Genomic DNA, 21,785 nt, shown 5'->3' with positions numbered 1-21,785 from the left:
TGCTGCGGGCCGGGATCCTCGGGTATAAATGAAAATTTAAATCTAGGAATCACATATGAGAATAATAATGCTATATTTTATTTGTGTTTCTGAGTGTTGCTCTCAAAGACTGTTCTGGCGTGCTTTCTATAGTGATGACAAAACGCTAACAAAACTTAGGGAAGAAAGTCTTTCATCTCATATTCTATAGTTCATAGAGGGAAGCTCAGGCAGGAACCTCAATCAGAACTGAGAGTCCATGGAGTATTGCTGCTTCCTGGCTAGTGCTTAACTAGGTGTTTAATAGAGCCCAGACACACTGGCCTAGAGATCTTACAGCCCAGAAGGTGGTGTACCTCCCATATTAGTTAGCACTCAAGAAAGTGCACCAGTGACATACGCATAGGCCGATCTGATCATGGCAGCTCCTCAGCTGAGATTCCCTTTCCCAAGTTGACTCTCCTCTGTGTCACTGGCAGTAAATTTCAGCAGGAACACTAATTTTAATTTACATTTCCTTGATCACTAAGGATGGTTAACGTTTTTAAAATATGTCTTGACCATGTTTATTGGTATTTCTTCATTTGAGATTGGTTTCACTTGTTAACCCACTTATTGTTCTAAGATTTGTCTGTTTTGGAACTTGATTTTTGCAGTTCCAAATATATTATAGATATCAGTTCCTTGTCTAGAAAATAGCTGGCAAGTTTGTGTCACATTCTGAATGCTTCTATTTTCTGCTTGTAGTTTTTGTTTCTATACAGAGCCTTTTAATTTCATGTAATCTCATTTGCCAGTCATTGGGTGGTTTTCTTCTGCTATTAACATTGTTTATGGAAAGGTCTCACCTGTGTCTATACCTTGTCCTTGTTTCCATAATTAACATAGCAATAGATACAAATACATATAAATATGGATATGTAAGATATATGTTACATATATGTAACAGTGCTTCATAATTTATTAGGCTAGAACTTCAGAGATATGTAACAGGATGACAACTAAAATGTTGATCTTTTGGTACCTTCACTACTACGTGACAGGCCCAGAAAACTTCTTCAGTACAGTCATAGAAGAAAATTTCCCTAACTTAAAGAGGTGCCTATGAGTGGACATGAAGCTTACAGAGCACCAGTTAGATTAGACCATAAACGAAAATCCTCCTGCCACATAATAATCAAAAACTAAATGTACAGAGCAAAGAGAATTTTAAAGGCATCATTAGAAGAAGTCCAAGTAACACATAAAGCCAGATCAGAATTATACCCAATTTCTCATCTGAGACTCAAAAACCTAGAAGAGCCTGGGCAAAGTTCTTGTAGACCCTAAGAAAATACAAAACTTTCAGTCACCATAGAAGGAGAAACCAAGATATTCCACAACAAAATCAAAAATCAAACAGTACCTTTCTATTAACCCAGACTTACAGAGGATACTAGAAGGAAAACTCCCAACTGAATAAGATTAACTGCACTCACAAAAACACCAGAAATAAATAATTCCACATCATTAAATCCAACAGAAGAGAAACACGCATACACACACACACACACACTCAACCATTTGTGGAAACACTATTACTTCAATTGTCAAGTTGCAATGGTTAGTAAAACAAATGTGTTAGCAATGAAGACTTTATCTTAACTGATTTCTTCTTTCATTATTATGCTGATGGATTTTCTCTTACACATATCAGAGAATTTTTGCTCAGAATATTAATAGTAATTACCCCGAGTCACTCCCTTCATATCTGTATTATAAATGGCCTTTTCCTTGTTCATATTGTTGCTGTGTATTATTCCTCCCTTGGTTAACTGTATTGTACTTTTAACAGCATCTCATTCTAGACCTATTCTCTTAAATCCCTATGTTGTCGTTATATTTGATTCCCATTTGTCTTTAGAGCCACTGTAGCTTCAGGCTATCTGCAAACATGGTCACATGTGAATTTACATTCTCCTTCAGTTCATTCATGAGTGTGTTGGACAAAGACCTTTACCTCTGGGGACCATACTGATGTTCTCATTTCAGACTGTATTAAGGAGAATCCACTCCTACTTGCTGTGTGCGAATTCTGCATATATGATACTAGGCAGTGCCTTAACCTTTTCTGATTATTAGATGACTCTGTGCTGCTCATCATTTTTCAAAACTATAGCACCATACAGCACTATTTTTTTAGGTCTTTTACTGTATATAATATCATATTAAATTATTTATAATTATTATAATAGTTCTATAGTACTATTGTGCAAATTTTATAAATTATTCAGTCTGGGGAAATATTGTCCTTGGAAGAATTTTCTTAAGACTGTCTGTTGAATTTCAGTGTCATTAAATATATGAATGTAAAAACATTTTGGAACTGCTTGTAAGTCATTTCTTTCTCAATGAAAGCAGGTCTGTTGTTAAAATTTAGTAAAGGAGTAATTACTTTTGTTGCCACTGGGTGGATGATTAACATGTCTGTACAGATAATTTTTCTAAATATGTATTTGCAGGACTAACTTCTGTCTAAAGGTACCTTCTTAGATAATATGCAGTTCGTGTGTAATTTTTGGAGTATGATACAAACCAGATGCCTAGTTTTTAACTTACGTGTTTCTCTTTCATTTTCAGGAAAAAGAAGAAATAGAAGGGGTATCAGTAGGTGCTATACTTTCTGACTATCAGCGTGTACGAGTAGAAAATGTGTAAGAGAACACCAATTTGTCTAAACAACTAATCTAAAAATTGGGGTTGAGGACTAAGCCTAGTGTCAGAATGTGCGCTCGGAACATGCAAGGCTAGAAATGTAATCCCAAACTCCTCCAAAAATAAAAAGCACTGCTAATGAATAAAAAATAAATAATTGTGCCTCAAACATGATTAAATATGTTATGCATGCTGTACAGAGCTAACCATATCCTTACCCAACTAACAAAAGCCACGTCTTCTACTTTTTTCCTTTGAGAAATTCAGATGTGTATACAACTAAATATTGCCATAACCCCACTCTTCCCCCTACCTCCTCTAAGAACCTGCAAGTCTTCCCCTTGATGCCCTGCTTGCCTCCTGCCCCTCCTTTGCTGCTCTTCAGTGACAGAGTCTGAAAAGTGTTGTCTATGTGCACGTGATACATGCTCATCCACTGGAACATGCGCAGCTTCTCAGCGACCATACCCCATGGACAAACCAAGTATTCTCATGAATTTTGGTTAAATTCAATATATAAATAAATAATACATTGAGCTTTTGGCCTGAGGTATAGGTAATACTTTTCTATCAGCAAGCCAGTTCTTCTAAAACCTAGCCAAACGGTCTCAAAACAGTTAAGAACTTTCCTTTCCTGTTGCCCTAGACTCTTCAGAGTATGAAGATTCTGATAAATTCTTGTAAACTTGTGATAAACTTGCATGAGATTATCACATCTGTTTGTGTAACCATGCCTTCCTCTATTTTCCAACCTATGGAAGCATTATAAATGAGAATAGTTATTAATTGGCATTGATATGCTGTTGGGCATTGATTTAGACATTTTTTTATTTTTTCATTTTTCACCATTTGTGTTTGTGGATGTGTATATGTATGTGAGAATGTGGATATGTGCATCCCATGATGCACTTGTGGAGTTCAGTGGACAACTTATAGGAGTTATTTCTCTCCTTTCACCATGAGATTTCCAGAAATGAACTCAGACAGCAAGTCAAGTGCCTTTATTCTGTGAGCTATCTCTGTCACCACAAGGCATTTTAACAAAGGAAGGAAGGAAGGAAGGAAGGAAGGAAGGAAGGAAGGAAGGAAGGAAGGAAAGAAGGAAGGAAGGAAGGGAGGGAGGGAAGAAGGAAGGAAGGAGGGAGGGACAGACCATTATAAATGTTTAAAATCCTCGAAAGAAACATTATATTTAAAATCATGTTGCTGGGGACCCTAATATGCTAATGAGATAAAAACATATCATTTGATTTTTTTTCCTTTTTACTTTGCAGATGTAAACGACTCAATCTCCAGCCTTTAGCTTACCTTTGGCAGAGAAACCAGGAAGATTTGCTCCGAGAGATGATAGCATCTAATATCGAGGCTATTATCATCAAAGTAGCAGCTTTGGGTATGTAACCAATTTTCAGAACAGTTGTCCACTACCCCATGGATATGGATGGAAGAAGGGTCGGTGATTATTACATAAGCATGTGACGTCACAAATGACGTGAGTACCGTGCTTGTGTGTGTGCTTGTGTGTGTGTGTGCGTGCATGTGTGTGTGTGTGTGTGCGTGTGTGTGTGCGTGCGTGCATGTGTGTGTGTGTGTGTGTGTGTGTGTGTGTGTGTGTGTGTGTGTGAGAGAGAGAGAGAGAGAGAGAGAATCTCATGTGAAGTATATGCTTAGTGATTAAAACTGATAATATGGTTTTCTAAGTTCCTGTCTAATTTGGAGTTAAGGTTAATGTAAACAGAAAATACAGGAATTGTTGGGGTGATTCTTGTCTTTTGTGTCCTCCTCCTCCTCCTTCTTCTCCTCCTCCTCCTCCTTCTCCTCCTCTTCCTCTTCCTCCTCCCTTTCCTCCTCCTCCTCCTCCTCCTCCTCCTTCTTCTCCTCCTCTTCCTCTTCCTCCTCCCTTTCCTCCTCCTTCTTCTCCTCCTCCTCCTCCTCCTCCTCCTTCTTCTCCTCCTCTTCCTCTTCCTCCTCCCCTTTCTCCTCCTCCTCCTCCTTCTTTTGGAAGCCTCTTAAATTACATAGTTGTCACCAAACATTTACCTTGTATTTTAACATTTTTTTTTCTTTTCTTTTTTTTTTCGGAGCTGGGGACTGAACCCAGGGCCTTGTGCTTGCTAGGCAAGTGCTCTACCACTGAGCTAAATCCCCAACCCCGTATTTTATCATTCTTAATATTGAACAGAATGCTTTTCTTTGTATTATTTTTAAAGGAGCCTTTTTTTTTGTCAAGAATCATGAAAGAAAAGCACATCAGAGAGAGTGTTATTTGAAGTGTGAGCAAAGGGAAATTGCAGTTTTGAACTTAGATTATTGTATTCATTTTGATGCATGTTTGAGGACAATGCATTTAATCCATGAACCCGTCACAAAGATTACTCCAAAGGTTCAGGTGGCAAGACCTAACTGTGAACATCCCTTCAGAGTGTTCACCCCTCCAGCAGTCTCTGAAGTGATTTTATTAATAAATTTGTGTTTTCAAATAGCATTTAAGAAAAGGTGAGGAGGTGGATGCTGCACTTAACAATACTTGGTAAATACCACTCAGCTCTATTTGCTGAATTCTTTCCAATGAATGTGCAGCCATTCTCTTTCACTGTTAAAATGAAAATGATTGACAAAGTGTAATCTCGTTTATGAGAAAAACCTACTGAGCACCTCAGTGGTTCTTTGAGTAAAATGACCCCTATAGGCCCATAGGGAATGGCACTATTAGGAGGTGTGGCCTTATTGGACAAGGTGTGCCCTTGTTAGAGAAAGCATGTCACTACGGGTGGGTTTTGAGGTCTCAGAAGCTCAAGCCAGGCCTGGTGGCTCTCAGTTTTTTTCTGCAGCCTGCAGATCAAACTGTAGAACTCTCAGTTCCTTCTCAAGCATGATGTCTGCCTGGATACCACCCTGACTCCTGCCATGATGATAATGGGCTAAACCTCTGAACTGTAAGCCAGCTGTAATAAATATTTTTTTATATAGGAGTTGCTGTGATCATGCTGTCTCTTCGCAGCAATGAAACCCTAATTAAGACAGGCTCTTAGATTACAGTCTACATGAAGCCATATTTATTGATGGGGTTCTATGTGAATCTGTGCAGAGTGTACTCTGTTTCTTTCCATGATTCTTAATCTCTGTTGAATTTTCTAAGCTGAAACAGTGCTGTCCTGAAGTTCATCCTATACCATGCAGGAAGATACTGGGTTTTGTTTGGTTTTGTTTTTACTACCAGATCTTACCATTAGAAAGAAGGATAAAGGCAAAGAGTTTGATTTTGCCCCCTTTGTGATAATATATAGTAGTGTTGTGTATCTGCATTTGACATGTGCTTCAGAAGGGGAAGAGAGGGGACTAGAGAGATGGCTCAGCAGCTAAGAGCACCAAATTCTCTTCCAGAGGTCATGAGTTTAATTCCCAGAAACCAAATGGTGACTCACAACCATCTGTAATGGGGCCTGGTATGTCAGAAGACAGATACCATGTGCTCATATACATAAAATAAATAAATAAAACTTTTAAAAAAAGATTTAAAAAAAGAAAGGGAAAGAACGGAAGAGAAGTATTGAATTACTAGTTTCAAACCTTTGAGTAAAGAATACAACTGAATTAATTTATTTACCATTTGTATCTAACTAATAAAAGTTGAGGACTAATTTTAACATTTGTAGCACATGATTTCTCTTGACTACCTGTAGATATGTATGTGTGAAGTTTATTCTAATAAACTATATTATAATAACTATTGAAGGAAATTTTCCTGAAGGATCACAGTCCCTTTAAATGTATAGAAACATATATATGATAAAGTATAGGTTTCAAAGCCACCCTCATCCATTAAAATCATCTGAAAATTTTAACAAATAAAACCTTTTATGATAAAAGAAAATCCATTTCCTGCAAAATGGTTTTACGATAGAAAAACTCAATTCTACATGGACATGTGAAACATGTTACCAATAAATATATAGTATAATCTCGTTGTCTATATTTGCTGCTTTTCTATTGCTGCAATACAACACTGTAATGAAAAGCCACCTGCGGAAGATACAGTACACATGGATTAGAGTCCATCATGGAGGGAAAGCCTGACAGCAGTAGCAGACATGGCAGCAGGAGCAGGGGAAATGAATTGCTATATACTCCCAAAGCATAAACCATCCCTCCACCCCCAGTGACATACTGCCACCAGCAAGGACACACCTCTGGAAGGTTCTCTGCCACACCTGCCCCCAAAAGCACACCAACTGGTGACCTAGTATTCAAATATCTGATCCTATAGAAATTGCTACTCCTTTTCCCCCAAAGGATTATGGACATATTATAATACAAAATATGTTTAGTCAGCTTCAAAAGTCCCTGCAGTTTTTCTCAATACTGCTTAAAAGTTCAGAGTCTCTCAAGACTCAGGATAATCTCTTAACTGTAATCACTGATGAAATTAAAAAGCAGATCTTATACTTAACACATAAAATGACAATGAATACATTTTACTATTCCAAAAGGGTGCAGTAAAGACATAGTGAGGAAATGCTGGCCTGGAGCAGGCCTGGAGCCTAGTGGTCTAGAACGCTCCTGGACTCCTTGGTTGGTAGGAAGGGCTCAGGGGCTCAGCCTCTACCTTTGCTGCCTGCAGCAGTATCTGGCACATGCCAGTGAACTGAAGTTTCTAACATTAACCGCTTATTATATAAAGACTTTTCTTCCTAGTTTCACTTAACTGTTTCTCACAGAATTAGAGATATTCTTGGTTTTGATTGTATGTCAGAGATTGACTGAAAATATTCTTGTTAAATCATACATTTTCAAAAGGAAAGGTGTATAAGTATTTTGTCTTCATTTCTTTTTCTAACCATTATCTTTCCCATAGCTACAAACATATATAATAATTAATTATATTTCAGAACTTTGTGAATATACTTATAAATAACCTGTTCTCTATTGTTATATGAATCACATCTTTCTACATAGTGATCTGTAACATACCCTTTTTGGCTTTGAATTTATGTTAGAGTTTTTTTTTTCTATATACTTAATGTAGATGTTCCTTGTGTTTTGTTCTTTAGAAAATACTGTTAAAGTATAACAAATACAAAAAACTACATCAGTGTTAAGTATATACCTTGATGAAATATAGCATAGCTGCAGTGAGCTCCCAAGTTTCGATAGCATGACTACCACTGTCTTCATCAATACGTGCCCTCCCAACGTTGGCAAGTCTCCTCTCACCTAATTATTTAAGTTACTCTTAATTTTTAAACCTTTGGAGAGAAGGGAGGGAAGGCAGGGTCTCACACATGATATTCTAGTGCCCTAAGTAAGTCACACCCTACTACTGGACTTGTAATGTCTTATAAATGGAAGCATATTGCATGCTGTACTGTGTCTGTGACTTCATTGGCACAAAATGCTGTTTATGAGAACCATCCACACTGTGGAGACAGCAGTACTGTGTCCACACTCACAACAAGATGATATTCCATTGTAACAGTATAATTTAACTCTCCCAGTAGTTGACGCTGTATTAGTCATTTCCACTTTGACACAATGACAGTGCTTCTGTGACCGTATGGGATCATCTGGTCCATTCTCAATCCAAGACATAGAGCATCCTGTTCTCAAGAAGCCCTTGTTTCCTGTTTCAGATCATACTTGTCTACATGTCTAAATGCATATCTCATGCACCAGAACTTCATGATGCTTGAAATCAAATTTAGGACTGTATAAAACTATACTAATTCTGTATTCTATCTGTATTTCCTTTCTCCTCTAGTGAATTTTTTTTTATTTTGAAGGACATAGGAGGTACTATTTCTAGAAAATCAAATTACTGATGGGAAATAAGGCCCATTGTCTGTTGTTACATCTTCTAATCCTTCCATTAACTAAAATAAAACCCTTAGATAGACCTTATGTAATTTTCTTGTAAATATATTAATTGCATACGTGTGGCAAAAGAGTAAGTACCTTGATTTGAAAGATCAGTGGCAGCACTTGTGAGAGGGGAAGTCCTTATCTGGACTGCTCTTATCAGGATGCATTTTGATATAAATAAGAGAGATCCCAGCCAGAGAGAAAATTCAAGACCAGTTTTGCCTGTCACTGGAAATTGTTCTGCTTCCTTAAAGATATGTTTGCCTGTCATTATACATAGGTGTTTGTGATGGCCCCATGACCCTCCCCTTGGTCACTCTCTGTATGTTTGCCTCCCACCATGAATAAATGCTGAGTTAGGAATGGTCTCTGCTCACTTCCTAGGTTACTATTTGGCTCCAAGGTTAGGCCACTTTATTGGTTAATCTTGATTGTCAATCTGATTGGACTGTGGATGCCTTGAAGATTAGCAAGGCGTGTTTCTGGGGTGTGTCTGAGGATGTCCAGAGAAAATTAAGGGAAGAAGACCTGCCATGTGGGGAATTGGAGTTGTGAGTAGTTCCATCCCAAGTTTCAGGGCTATTAAAAACTAAACATGGGGTTGGGGGAGAGACAGAGACAGAGACAGAGAGACAGAGAGAGACAGAGGCAGAGAGATCCAGCTCATGCATGTAATCATTCAATCTCTGTCTCTCTGTCTCTTTCCCATGACTCTGTCTCTGTGTCTTGCTGTCTCTGTCTCTCCGTCTTTGTCCCTCTGTCCTTCTGTCCTTCTTTCCCTCTGTCTCTATCTGTTTCTCCCTCTCTCTCTCTCTCTGCCTCTTCATATGAAATCTCTAAAATTGTGAGACAAAATGAATTTTTTTTCTTAAGTTGCTTCATTTATGTAATTTCGCCACAGCAATGAAATAACTAAGTCCTTAAAGGCACAACAACCCATGTCTGCGTCTTCCGGAGCCTAGTTTCTTAAACCACATACAGTGTTTCATAACTGAATGAGGAGGTCACAAAATAAATTAACACTAAAGGGGTTCTGGACACACAATGGCAAAAGGTTGATTCAGAATCAAACACAAAATGAACCTGAAGTACTTCTAGCAGGTTTTGCCGTCGGTGTCTTGTGATGTCATTGTGTCCTTGAGTTCACAAAACCTGTTCTTCGTTCTCTGCGTGTCCCAAGCCCCACACTGCAAACAATCTCAGATTCCAGCCTACTGTACATCATGAGCTGCCTTTATGGAAATATAATGGTTTAATTTTGGAAAACAAAGATTTCTAACATTTTCCAACTGTCACTCCCCAGCATGTAAGTATCAAATGAATCTATCCTTGGATTGTGTTATATTAGAATTTTTGCTTTTGAATACACTGGTCTAGTTGCTGACTTGTGTATTATTCAGAACAAACGAACAAAAATATCCAGTGAACTTTGCTTTGGGATTAAGACAGAATTTTCAACAACTTCTGAAGAGATCTTAAATCTGCTTCTGCTGCCTTGTCCTGCATAGTTATGAGAAACTTGCTCAGTGTTGATAATCACAAAATCAACATTGATCAGCTCTGAAAACTGCTGATGACCTACAGCTTACACTGCCAGTTATTCATGGAAATTACATGTGTATAAAATAATCATCTTTAAATAAATGTATAGTTATTATCAGCAAAAAAAACCAAAAACAAACAAAAACAAAAAGATATGTTTGCAGCATGACAGTAAATATTTTTGAAAGCATATGTAAGTATATACCTTCCTCCCAATTCAGCAATTTAAGACCGTTTTGTAATCACACAGCTAAGTGTCCTGTTTGTCCTTACCCATTGAATAAAGTAACTAATTGAACATGAGAAAAATCAAATATGTTTTTAAGAGTTATGTTAATCGCCAAGGAAGTACTGGCAGGAGCCTGCTGGGAGGGGCCCTAACTGGGAGGTGGAAAGGAAGTGGCACAAGTGTGTCTGACAAGATTAGCCTCTAAGCAATTCAGCCATGATTGATGATTGAGAGAGAAGGACTAGCTAACTGGGGTGGTGCCATCCCAGGGTTGGTGGTCTTGAGTTGTATAAGACAGAAGGCTGAGCAAGTCATGGGAGCAAGTCAGTAAGCAGCGCTCCTCCAAGGAGTCTGCTCAGTTCTTGCATGCTGGCTCCTGCCTTGAGCTCTGGCTCTGACCTCCAGGGTGATGAATATAAGCTAAGGGCTCCAACTGCATATGTAGCAGAGGATGGCCTTGTTGGGGCACCAGTGGAAGGGGAAGCCCTTGGTCCTGCCAAGGCTGGACCCCCCAGTGCAGGGGAATGTCCGGGGAGGGGGGGCGGTAAGGGGGCTGAATGGGGGGAACACCAGTGTGGGGGGGGTTATGGCAGGAAACCGGGAAAGGGAATAACATTAATAACATTTAATATAAGTAAAGAAATATATCTAATAAAAAATTAAATTAAATTTTAAAAAAGGGAATAAACCCTTTCCTCTCATGATGCTTTACATTGTGGTGTCTATCACAGCAATAGAACTCTGATGTAGATCTAGGCCTGCGTTTAATGTTGCATTTAGAGAACACAGGCTACTCTTATCGGTGAACAAAACTTAGTATGCCAACTCCACTACCCAAAGCATGTTTTCCATTTCTAATTTTCCTTTTCCCCCCATTACACTAATAGATAACAAGGCTTGAGGAAAGCAGTGGTGTAAAAACCTGATCAAATGAATCTACAATATATATTCTTAAAAGCATGTAGAAGTATATGCAGACCTTCCGTCCAATTCAGCCATTTAAGACCTTTCTGCTGTCACAAAGCTTGGTGTCCTGTGATTATTTATCAAACCCTGTGATATCTTCTAAAGAGATTATCACCAAGACCACTGTTTTACTGGCCCTCTGGTCTAATAATACATCTACTGAACCAGAAAACCTAATTACAGAAGAAAGGATTTATGTCAAAACAGGTAATGAATGAAAACATTGTTAATTGTAAAAGATGAAAAGCGATGCACAAGCGAATTAAAGTTATGTCAAGAGACGTAATCCAGAGTCCCAGCTTAGATATCTCTTATCAATCTGGGGCTAACCCTCCCTAGCAGGTGGTAAGAAAATTCTGGACCTTTATTCCACCAAAAAGGGGAGTCGACAGGAAGGTGCCACCTGAAGTAGCAGTGCTGCCAGCTGTTTGCATGCCTCTCTGTGGTCATTCAGAACCTTCGGTTCTCACGAAGTTCTGGGGTGGCTTAGTTACTGCTTTGATCATTTCAGTGCTTACAGCTATTCCTAATGAACTGTGTATTTGTCAATGTTCAATAGTAGAAGCTTTGCACTCTGAGTATGAGTCAAAAGAATATTGCTAAGGAATCTACAAGAGCCTAGTAGAAGTCAGGTTCTATTATCTGCATAGCTTAATTATTAAGTAATGAATAAAAAGGTGTTTATCTAAGGCAGTGGTTCTCAGCCTTCCTAATGTTGAGACCTTTTAGTACAGTTCTTCATTTTGTGATGATCTCAACCACAAAATTATTTTGTTGATACTTCATAACTGTACTTTTCTGATTACATAATGTAAAGATCTGATATGAAGGATATCTAATCTGTGATCTATCTATAGGGTTACAATCCAGAGGTTGAAAATCACTGAATTCTAAGGGGTTTAGAAGACCACCCTCAAGGAACATGTATTTGATGTGATATAATCTAATGAATGGGTACTACTGGTAAAAATCCATGAAATTATAAAAAATACTTTTATGAAAAATGTATAATATGCCCAAGCAGTATTATATTAAGTATAACATACCTGTTAGGACTTAGAGGCAGAGGACCTTGGTAGGTCAGAATGCTGCAACAGAGATCATGTTGTGGGGAGGGAAGAGGGGAAAGGCTATCTCCGAGTGGAGGCATGAGAGATACAGACAGGCAGGCAGACAGATAGAGCAAGGGAAATAGAATGAGAGAAGAAGGAAACAGAGCAATCTGCAATGGCAGGGACCTCTGCAGGAGCAGGGCCAGATGACTTGGCTTCTGGCACTGCGTCCCTAAGGTCGGGTTTGGGAAGTACCTGATTTCTAGTAATACCAAATAACCATCTTTAAAACATTTTTTAAATGTCCAAATTGTATAAACTTCTTTAGGTTAACATAAGAATAGCACATGCTATAGTTTGGTCAATGTGTTTTAATGATACTTAGGGGCTTTTGATTGTAGTGCACACACATACAAAGTAAAATGATTTTAAAATAACAGTAATCATCTTAGGATAGCAATGCCTCTACCTGTGTAATATCTGACAGTACACTCCCCCTCCTGCCTTTGTTATTATGTAGATCAAACCCATAAACACCTTGTACATGGTGGGCAGGCCCTCTAGTACCCAGCTGGACCATCACCCTCATCTCCTTTATTTCTAAGAATCCATCTGTTTTATTCTATACATGTCTAAAGTTCAAAAAGTAATTTTAAGTAAATGTACAAGTTCAGTTGTTATCAGATCTAAATTTAGAACCCACCAAAATTTCTTGCCTGCTCACTATCAATATAATTCTTTCAAATTCTATTTTTTTTCTTCCCAGGCCCAACCACCAAAAAGAAAAGTTATTTTTATTTTTATATGTTTTCATGTTTCGGCTTCTTACTAATGAAATTCTGCAATATAAGACCTAGTAGGACAGGCTCCTTAAGAATAATGTTTGCAAGTTTTACCCATATTATATCATGTGTCATTTCTGAGTATTTGTGTGTCTATATAATATTCTGTCACAGAGATATTTTATACTACATATTACTAAGCTCTTCTGTCCATGAACATTGTGTTCTTCTTACTTAAGGGTGAGTGTGAATACTCTTCCTGTGAACATTTATGCAAGTTTTCTGTTACCATGTGTTTGCATTTCCCTTGACTATATGCTTAGGAATAGAATTTCTGTATCATGATGCCTTATATATCTAATTTTGAGGAACTGCCAAATTGACTGCCAGAGTAATTTTTACCGTTTTAGTTTCCTACCAGCTTTCAAGGAGGCTTCTTGTTTTTTATATACTATTAACATGTGGTGTTTCCTCTTTCTTTCTATAGCTCTCTTGTGGATATAATTGCATTTCATGCCATTATTTTATACATTTCTAGTAACTAATGATGTTGTCATCTCATATACTTAGTGAATGATGAGAGTTCAGATCGTTTGAGTGTATATGCACATGTGTGTAGGATCAACCCCAGAGTCTAAGCCATGCTAGGCAAATGTTCTACCACGAAGCCTTCTCTGCAGCCCCTTCTGTCATTTTGGAATTGTTGTATAAGCTGTATAACAAATTCTGAATATAATTCCCTTATAAAATTTGTGATTTTTCAAGTATGTTCTCATACTCTGCTGTGGTTTTTTTTTTTTCCACCACTCTCTAATGTTAACCTTTAAAGGAGAAAATGTGTTTATTTTGGTATAGTTCAGTGCATTAACTTTTGTAAATCAATTCTTTGATAGTGTACATAGTTACGTAGTCTATCTTTCCCTTTAAAAGCTTCATACCTTTAGCCTTTCTGATTGTGATCCTTCTTCTTACTCACTTTTACCTGAACTTTTCTTTATCTCTGTTGTTTTGTCACAGAGGTCCTCGCCAGTGCAGAGGCCCAGCCTGAGTTTATTCATCACAATTGAATCAATCAGTAATAATGGACAAAATACATGTGAAAGATTTTAATAAGCCTTACTATGATGTTTACTATTAATATGTGTTATAAATCCACTGTGTTTAATTGTGTTTGACAAAAAAAAAAAAAGGTGTGTGAAACCTAATTCTGTGAAACAAAAACATTTAAGCAAAAGCCGTGCTTTCTGAATGGAGAGGCTCCACCTGCTTGGTCTAGGTGCTCAGAAGTTCATAGCAGCAAGGTGTCCTTAAGAGAGTTGTTCTGGTGCATGGCAGCTCACAGCACCATGAAACTGCGTCATTTTTTGTTGGTGTTGTTGTTGTTGTTGTTATTCTTAGATACATATTGTCAGTTGTCAAACTGAGTTGATCAAAGCAACCATTGAACCACGTGCTTTTTAAGAAGCGTTAAATCCAAATTCTTACTTTGTTATTCAAACAACATGTTGTGACCATGCTTGTTATAAATCTCTACCAAAGTAAGATAATCTTCTTCAGAGAGCACTTGTGCTTATAGAATTGTATTTTCTGTAAATCTGTTAAGATCATTTTGCCTGCACTGCTGGGATGTGTCACATGTCTGTGACAAGTTCTCTAAGCAGTGCTTGATTCATTGTCCTGACTCTGTTTAGGATTTTCTCATGCAAGTTTATAAGATGACTGGTCTAGAAATTTCTTTTATAGTAGTGACAGATGTGGGTAATATGGCTTCATAACACAAGCTTCAAAGTGTTTTCTCTTTTTCTGTTGTCCAAAAACATTTCTGTGTTATTAGTATTAATTCTTCTTTAATGTTTTGACATGTATATTACTTAATCTGAACATAGACATCTCCTTAGAGAAAAATTTTTATGAGAGTTTTATGAGAGATTCTTTTGCTTTTCTAGATTAGATTTCAGCTTCATCAAATCTTATGTCATTACATAAACTGAGTTTGTCTTTAAATGTTCAATTTCATAGGGTAAGCCTGGTATATAGTGAGGTCCGGCGTAGCCAAGACTACATAGTGAAGTCCTGTGTGAAACAAACGTGACAGAAGACGCCCGCTGTGGGTTGGCTTCCCTCCGCCTGCTCTGTAGAAGCCCCTTTGTTTCTGCTTTCATGAAATAGCTCTTAGTTGCAGATGCTGTGCCGTCCAGTGTGAGCTTCTGGAATTGTTGACCAAGCAGACTTTCTGTTAGGGTTTCCTGCTCTATTCCTTCCTCAGCTTGGCTTCTGCTCTGCATCAACCTTGGAACAATTCTACAATTGAGCTTTTGTTTATTGATTTCTACTGGACTCAAATTTATGTAGTCAGCTTTCTATTTATTTGAATTATAAAAGGTATTTGATATAATTTTCCCTTTTTTTGACATTTTATTAATTGGCTTCCATTGTTATATTTGATAATTAACTAGTTAAATGTTACTTTCTTTCAGACTTGCCCAATGGTTAGTGTACATTAACTATATTTCCTTCCTGGACATGTTGTATTACCTTGCATTCTAATCTCCATGTATCTATCTTTCTAATGTATTGTTTTTGTTTATATAGCATTTACGTATATTGCCTCCCCTCTCCCTCTCACTGTACTCTGTATGCCTTTAATGTACTTGTTTAACTCTGGGATAACTTACTACTGCCTCTATAACTCACTTTAATATACTTCAATTTAGCTTTGCTGGTGATAAATTCTTTTCCTCTGTCTAATTTTTCTTTCACTTGGAATCCATTTTCATGATACTATGGAGAACACAGCATTTATCATCATTGTCACTATATTTTACCTAACACAAGCCTTGAAATGTTTTGACTCATCTGCCTCATGATTTATATATTTTTAATTGTTTATACTTTAATTATGTGTTTATATCTGTTTTATGAAGGGAAGGGAATTGTTGTATGCTTGTGTGTTTCCTTGTTCACTAGCTTGCTTGTCTGTGACAATGTTTTGCTAACTGGATCAAGCAAGTTTGAATTCACAGTCATACTCCCTGGTCCTGGGATTAAAGGCACACACCACATGACTTTGTTTTCAATTTCACTAGTGGTTCATTATTATTGGTATTTTTGCTACCAGTTTTAACAGACACTATTTAGGTCTCCTAAAGGTTCATCGCGAACTTAGCTTATTATTTCTTGTAGCATTTCAGATCTTCCTTCTGATTGAAGTCCCTGACCTGCCTCTTAATGTCTTCTACTGAGTCTGCACAAGACAAGTACACAGAGGTCTTCTTCGTTTGTTTTTTCTGTTCTACAGCATTTATTTATTTATCATAGATGATCTATATCTTTGACACATTCATAATAAGTCATGTCAACTGATTAAATTATTGGGGCTTTTGCCAGCCTCACACTCTTATATGCTGTGCAGAGGATATTTAAGATACGATGTAGTCACATGCTTAGAAAACTTTAAGCAGTGTGGCTATTTCTAGCTTTAAAATGTTAAACAGGAAAGACATAAGAAGCACGTCTGTGATTGACATTGGTGATGGCTTACATTGATGACTTAGAGTAGGTTTTCTAAAGAAAATGTTTGCATCCAAAACTTAAAACATAGTTATAATGGTGTTTCACAAAGCCCAGTTTTATAAAGGTCTTAAAGAGCAATTACAACAAAAGATTTAAATACTAATTAAATTGGAAATCACTGATTTCATTTTATTTCTTTGTTGGCTCGAGTATTTAAAAAAAAATCTTATCAGAGTGCATTTCTCACCTGCCTTGAGCAGGTGTAATTACACACAAGCAAATTTAACGGAGCCAGTGTGCTCCGGGGCCATTCAGCTGGGCTTTGTAATTGCATTTTTTTTAAGTATGAAGGTTGTCTAACATATCAACTGTTAAAAAAAAAAAGTAGAAGTCAAGGGTCCTTGTTTATCATAGGTAAACTAACACATCCATTTGCATTGCCACATAACGGACTGCAGACAGGAAGGAGTGAGCACTGCTAATAGTATGGAACTTCCCTTCTGCATTCATCAGCACCAGCGTGCCACACTACTTCTGTCTTTCCTACTTAGTTTTCTCCCACTGAGAAAGTTTCACTTGAGCAACAACATATTTGAACAGGTTTGGAATTTTTGAACATATTTGAACTATCATTTGTGATAATTTTCATTTCTAAATTAAAAAGGCTAAGTGACTCTTACACTGTACTCCAAAATAAAATTTTAATTCCTAACCCTTTACCCATGGAGATGAGGCTTTGGCCTGTTTGTTTATTTTTCTCCAATGGCCTCAAACTCTTCTTAAGTGATTATTTTGATATTATAGTTGTAACTCATCAAAATTATATTTAAGAAAATATTTCAAATTCCATTCTCATATTTTTGGTTGTGAGCCTAGACTTTGTCAAGCCATCTCTTCAGCCCTCAGAGTTTATTCTATTGCTACTTAAAGTAGAACATAATGTGCTTATATTTTTCAGGGACATACCTGTTATGTCATACCAGACTGTATATCTTAGAGATATAAAACCAAGGATCTCAGTTACTTAAGTAAATGTACGTAATAATATGAACTAATAAGAAGTCAGCATCAACTTGTTAGAAGAAAGGCCTCATGATAATTTACATCATTCTTTCTTTACCTAACCCTCCTTACCCTTTTAGCCAGTTATTTGAATGTGTGTTTGAATCTCGTGCTCTTTACGTTTGCAGGTAGCTTAGAGATTATTCAAATTGATAATATTTTTAATAATAGAATCAGTACTGATTCATTTCAACTGGATAAATATGCCTACTGCATTCCACCAGGAAAAATGCAGCAGGAATATCTATATGGTATAAAGTAGATGCTGTTAACTGCTAGCCCTTGAAAAACATCCTTAGCAAGTTTTGACATTCTGTTTCATTTGTGTCCGCTGTACCTTGAAGTGGCAGAGCAACTAAGCAGATTGTCAGGGTGGAATTCATAAGTCAATACCGAGTATTGTGTTTTGCAAGTAATAGTTTCCTTTACAATTACTGTTCTAGTAAATGTAGGGGCAAGATGCCATAAAGAGTTGGGTATTTGCAGAAAATATTAATGTTAAAAACAGAGACAACAATGCTTTAACAATAGAAATTTCCAGAATGTAAAATAGTTAAAGTACTTTGTTGTATTACCTACCATGACTTCCACTTACTTTTTTAAGAAGTATGAATACTTTGAACTTGGCCCAGAGAAACAACTGTAATTCAGCAAGCAGAGTGACCAGAACATGGAAGGCTGGCAGCGGTGCTGTGTGAGCACTGTTTAAGGAGTTAGCTCTTTAGCCTGCGATGGAGGCTGCAGGTTACTGCACCAAAGAGAATAGGTATTTTTAATAGCAATCTGCAAGATTTGAAAGACTGCTAGTGCTTTTTGTGACTTCACAGGAGTGTGCTCAAGAGCAAGAAAAGTTACAGGTGAAAGGAGTCATAGTGTGGTCTGGGGCTAACATCTAGTGTTGTCATGTAATGGCATAGGAGAGTGCCCAGGTCTTTGCGTGAATTTCAAATTTCTACTTCTGGCCCTTGCTCTTTCCTTATAGAATGGGCTCTGTGCTGAGACAGAAAAGGTGATACGAGGTTGGAATGCTGAAGGATGGAGACTGGCTCCCTTTCGTAACTTTTGAGTAATATACTACTAGCTTCGGAAGTAGTTTGTTCTACAGAAGACTTTTTAAAAAAAAAAAAAACCTGGTATTGGGCAAATAAGTATGCACTATTTAGTAAATAAACTGTCCAAGACTGACCCCACTGAAGATGACAGTCCTAACTGAATATGGCAAATCAGTCTAACAGTACTTACGGCCACTCTTGTTAGTTCTCTTTTAAATCTGTTGGTTATGCTCAACATGCTGATAAGAAACTTATTGTGAATTGCCACTTTCAGACTTCCATTTCATGAATATTAACTTTGTTCTATCTTTTTAATCCCTCATTTGCCTGTTGGGCTTTTGTTTACTTTCTTAATTTGGGAGCTCTGCTTCCCTCCCTGCTATCACCATGCCTCTGGTGTGGATCTTCATATCCTACTAGGAAGCAAACCTGTGCTACTGGTGACCTGCATTTTCTTTCTTCAGACTTTGAACATAGACTCTCTTAAGTCTCTCACCCTTTTGGCCATCATTATCAGATGCCCATGACCCACTGCTAGGGAACAAAAGAGAAATTGTCCCTGAAACTTTGTTTCCCTTACTTAGCAAGTTTGACAATTAATAGCAGAAGTTTCTCCTGTGGCCTCTCTTCCTGAAGATTGTGCTTATTTATTTCCCCCAACAGTCTCATGTGACCTTGTTAAAAGCTTCATGTAATTCCCAAATAAATTACATTTACTGTTTTGCTTCTATCTAGTATTTTATTGACATTTCCTGATAAGTTTAATAGGATGGAGAGAAACAGTGTTCTCTTTATAGACTCAGTGGGCGATTTGACCTCAGCCAGTTAACCTTATCCCGATGTAGAAGGAAGCTATTCTTAATTAGACTCTATCAGTTTCTCCATTATCAACACAAGAGCTTCTCATATATACCTCTGTAAATCTTAATTTCATTGTTGTTCTTTCCTAAAAATGGCTTCATATTAGCAAAACAGCACTGCTTAGAAACAGTTGCTGATTTCAGATGCTCAGGGTGTCACACTTTATTTCCTTCAGAAACTCTCAGCTGAACACCATCTGGCCAGGGTGATTTATTGCCATGGAATTTCTCAAGTTGCTCTCTTCTTTCCCCCTAGGAGATTGATTTTGCCACCGCACCACTGGTTATTCTCAAAGTGCCCTTGGAGTAGTCCTTTCCCCCCAAGTTATTGATACAGGTCCTTGCGACGCAGGACCCAGCGAAGTGCCCTGCCCCTGTGCACCTCCTGTTTCAGTCCTCTTAGCTGAGGAGCCCAGCACCTCCACTCATGCTGCCTGTTCGTCCTCCTGTTACTTTGTCCCTTTCATACTCAGAGTCTTCATTTCCCAGCAGTACATCTCTGGTATTTTATTTCTTAAATACCATATTATAAGATGATCTAGACACTTTCAACAAATTTATGAACAGTTTTATGGAGCTGTTTTCAGTTTTCCTTTTGGCTATGCCCAGATTTCTCTTTTGACTTTTCAGATAATGTCATGGTGCATAATATAGTTACGGTCCTCTTTCTTTTAAGTAGCGACGTTTTTTAACCCTTTGCTTCTCTCAGAAGGTTGCTAACTAGGATTTCCTTTCCAAATTTAATGCATAATTGTTAAAGTCTCACCCTGTGCCTCCACAATAGAGATGCCCATACTAATTAGAACATGTGCTTTAACTGCGTAGCCTTCCCAATGGCTGGCTTCTACTCCCACACAAGCACACTGTGGTGTTCTATACACTACCTTCATCTGATTCTGCCTCTAACTGCTGCCCAGACAAGCCACGCCAAGGCACGTTAATTATTACTCTCTCTCAGTGTCCTCTTCTGTCATTCACTTGATAATAATGGACATAATTAAAATCCTGCATTGTAATAGCCTTCCTAGAGAGAATGCTGAACAGCAAAGGTTAACAGCAATTTATGTTATTCTTTTATATTCTACAGTTAACAATTTTTATACCTGAACTTGGTTCAAATAATTATTTCGTTAAAAAGATTGCTTAATATGATTTAAAGTATAGTTAATTTTGATTTAAATATAATCTGTCTTCATTTAGAGTAATTTAGTACAGGTTTTTTTAAGCTTCAAAGTTTTACCATACCCAATTGTCTCATAAATTATTTACCATTTTCTACTTATGAAATAAAATCAAGGATTAGACCTCAACTTTTAAGTATATTTTATAGACTTTTCAGTTTGAAATACAAATGCAACTAGTCATACAACTGAGTAGTCCTGAGCAGAACCATTCTTTTCTCGCTTTATAAATAGTTATAGGATATAACAGTAGAGAAAAAGAATGCTGATCTGGTTTATTTTAATACTAGCATATTGTTTCTTCAATTAATGCAGGGTATCATAACAAAAGTTAGCCCTGGAATATCTTATTCTGACATGAATAAGTTCTTTGAATTTTTTAATAAATTGATATCCCATTCCCAAAACACTTTGCACTTATATCTTCAAATATATAATATATATGAATATCTATCTTACTGTATGTGTGTATATAAGGATATTTGTATACCGATATGTAAATTTCAAGCTGTGGTACCCTCTAATAATGCACTATTTTTAAGTATGATGTCGTCATTTAAAAAAATCATACAGACCAATAGGATAGAATAGGAAACAAAGAACCCTGAAGTAAATCCAATCCTCTCTTCTGCACTTCTGCAAGTGTACCAGTAACATAAGAGAAAGGATAATCAATGCTGGAAAGGGAGAAAGACAAATCCTGCACACCTCATTTATAGAATCTAAAAGTGTGAAAGTCAGCGAAAGAGTACAGAGCAGCTGAGGAGGAGGGGCCCTACAAGATGAATGAATTCTGGAGCTCTGTGTGTGTAGGACTGTTACTGTAGCTGATCGTACTATGTTGTGAACTTTTGCATTCTATTAACTTTCAGTTTTTATTTTGGTAATTTTTTATATTATTTTCAACTGACCTGTAAATATTGTATAGATTTATAGACTACACAGGCTAAGTCTTTACTTTTCAGAAGGGCAGTTTGAAAGTGACCTTGCTGCTTAGGCTGGTCCAAAACTCAG

The 21,785-nt window shown here is 37.3% G+C and overlaps 1 protein-coding gene across 2 annotated transcripts in view; it reads left to right on the top strand.

Annotated features, from left to right (window-relative positions):
- Dph6 (diphthamine biosynthesis 6) overlaps positions 1-21,785 on the top strand; it is a 130,939-nt gene that overhangs the window by 89,495 nt on the left and 19,659 nt on the right. For both annotated transcript variants that reach the window (XM_087653300.1, NM_001014181.1), the window contains 2 exon segments: positions 2,599-2,672; positions 3,948-4,066. In XM_087653300.1, coding sequence (XP_087509426.1) covers positions 2,599-2,672; positions 3,948-4,066 — 193 coding nt within the window.

The sequence above is a fragment of the Rattus norvegicus genome, chromosome 3 (assembly GCF_021556685.1).
Source record: "Rattus norvegicus strain SHRSP/BbbUtx chromosome 3, alternate assembly SHRSP_T2T, whole genome shotgun sequence".
NCBI lineage: Eukaryota > Metazoa > Chordata > Mammalia > Rodentia > Muridae > Rattus > Rattus norvegicus.
Note: the sequence above shows the minus strand (reverse complement) of the source record. Positions and strands in the feature narration are given on the sequence as shown.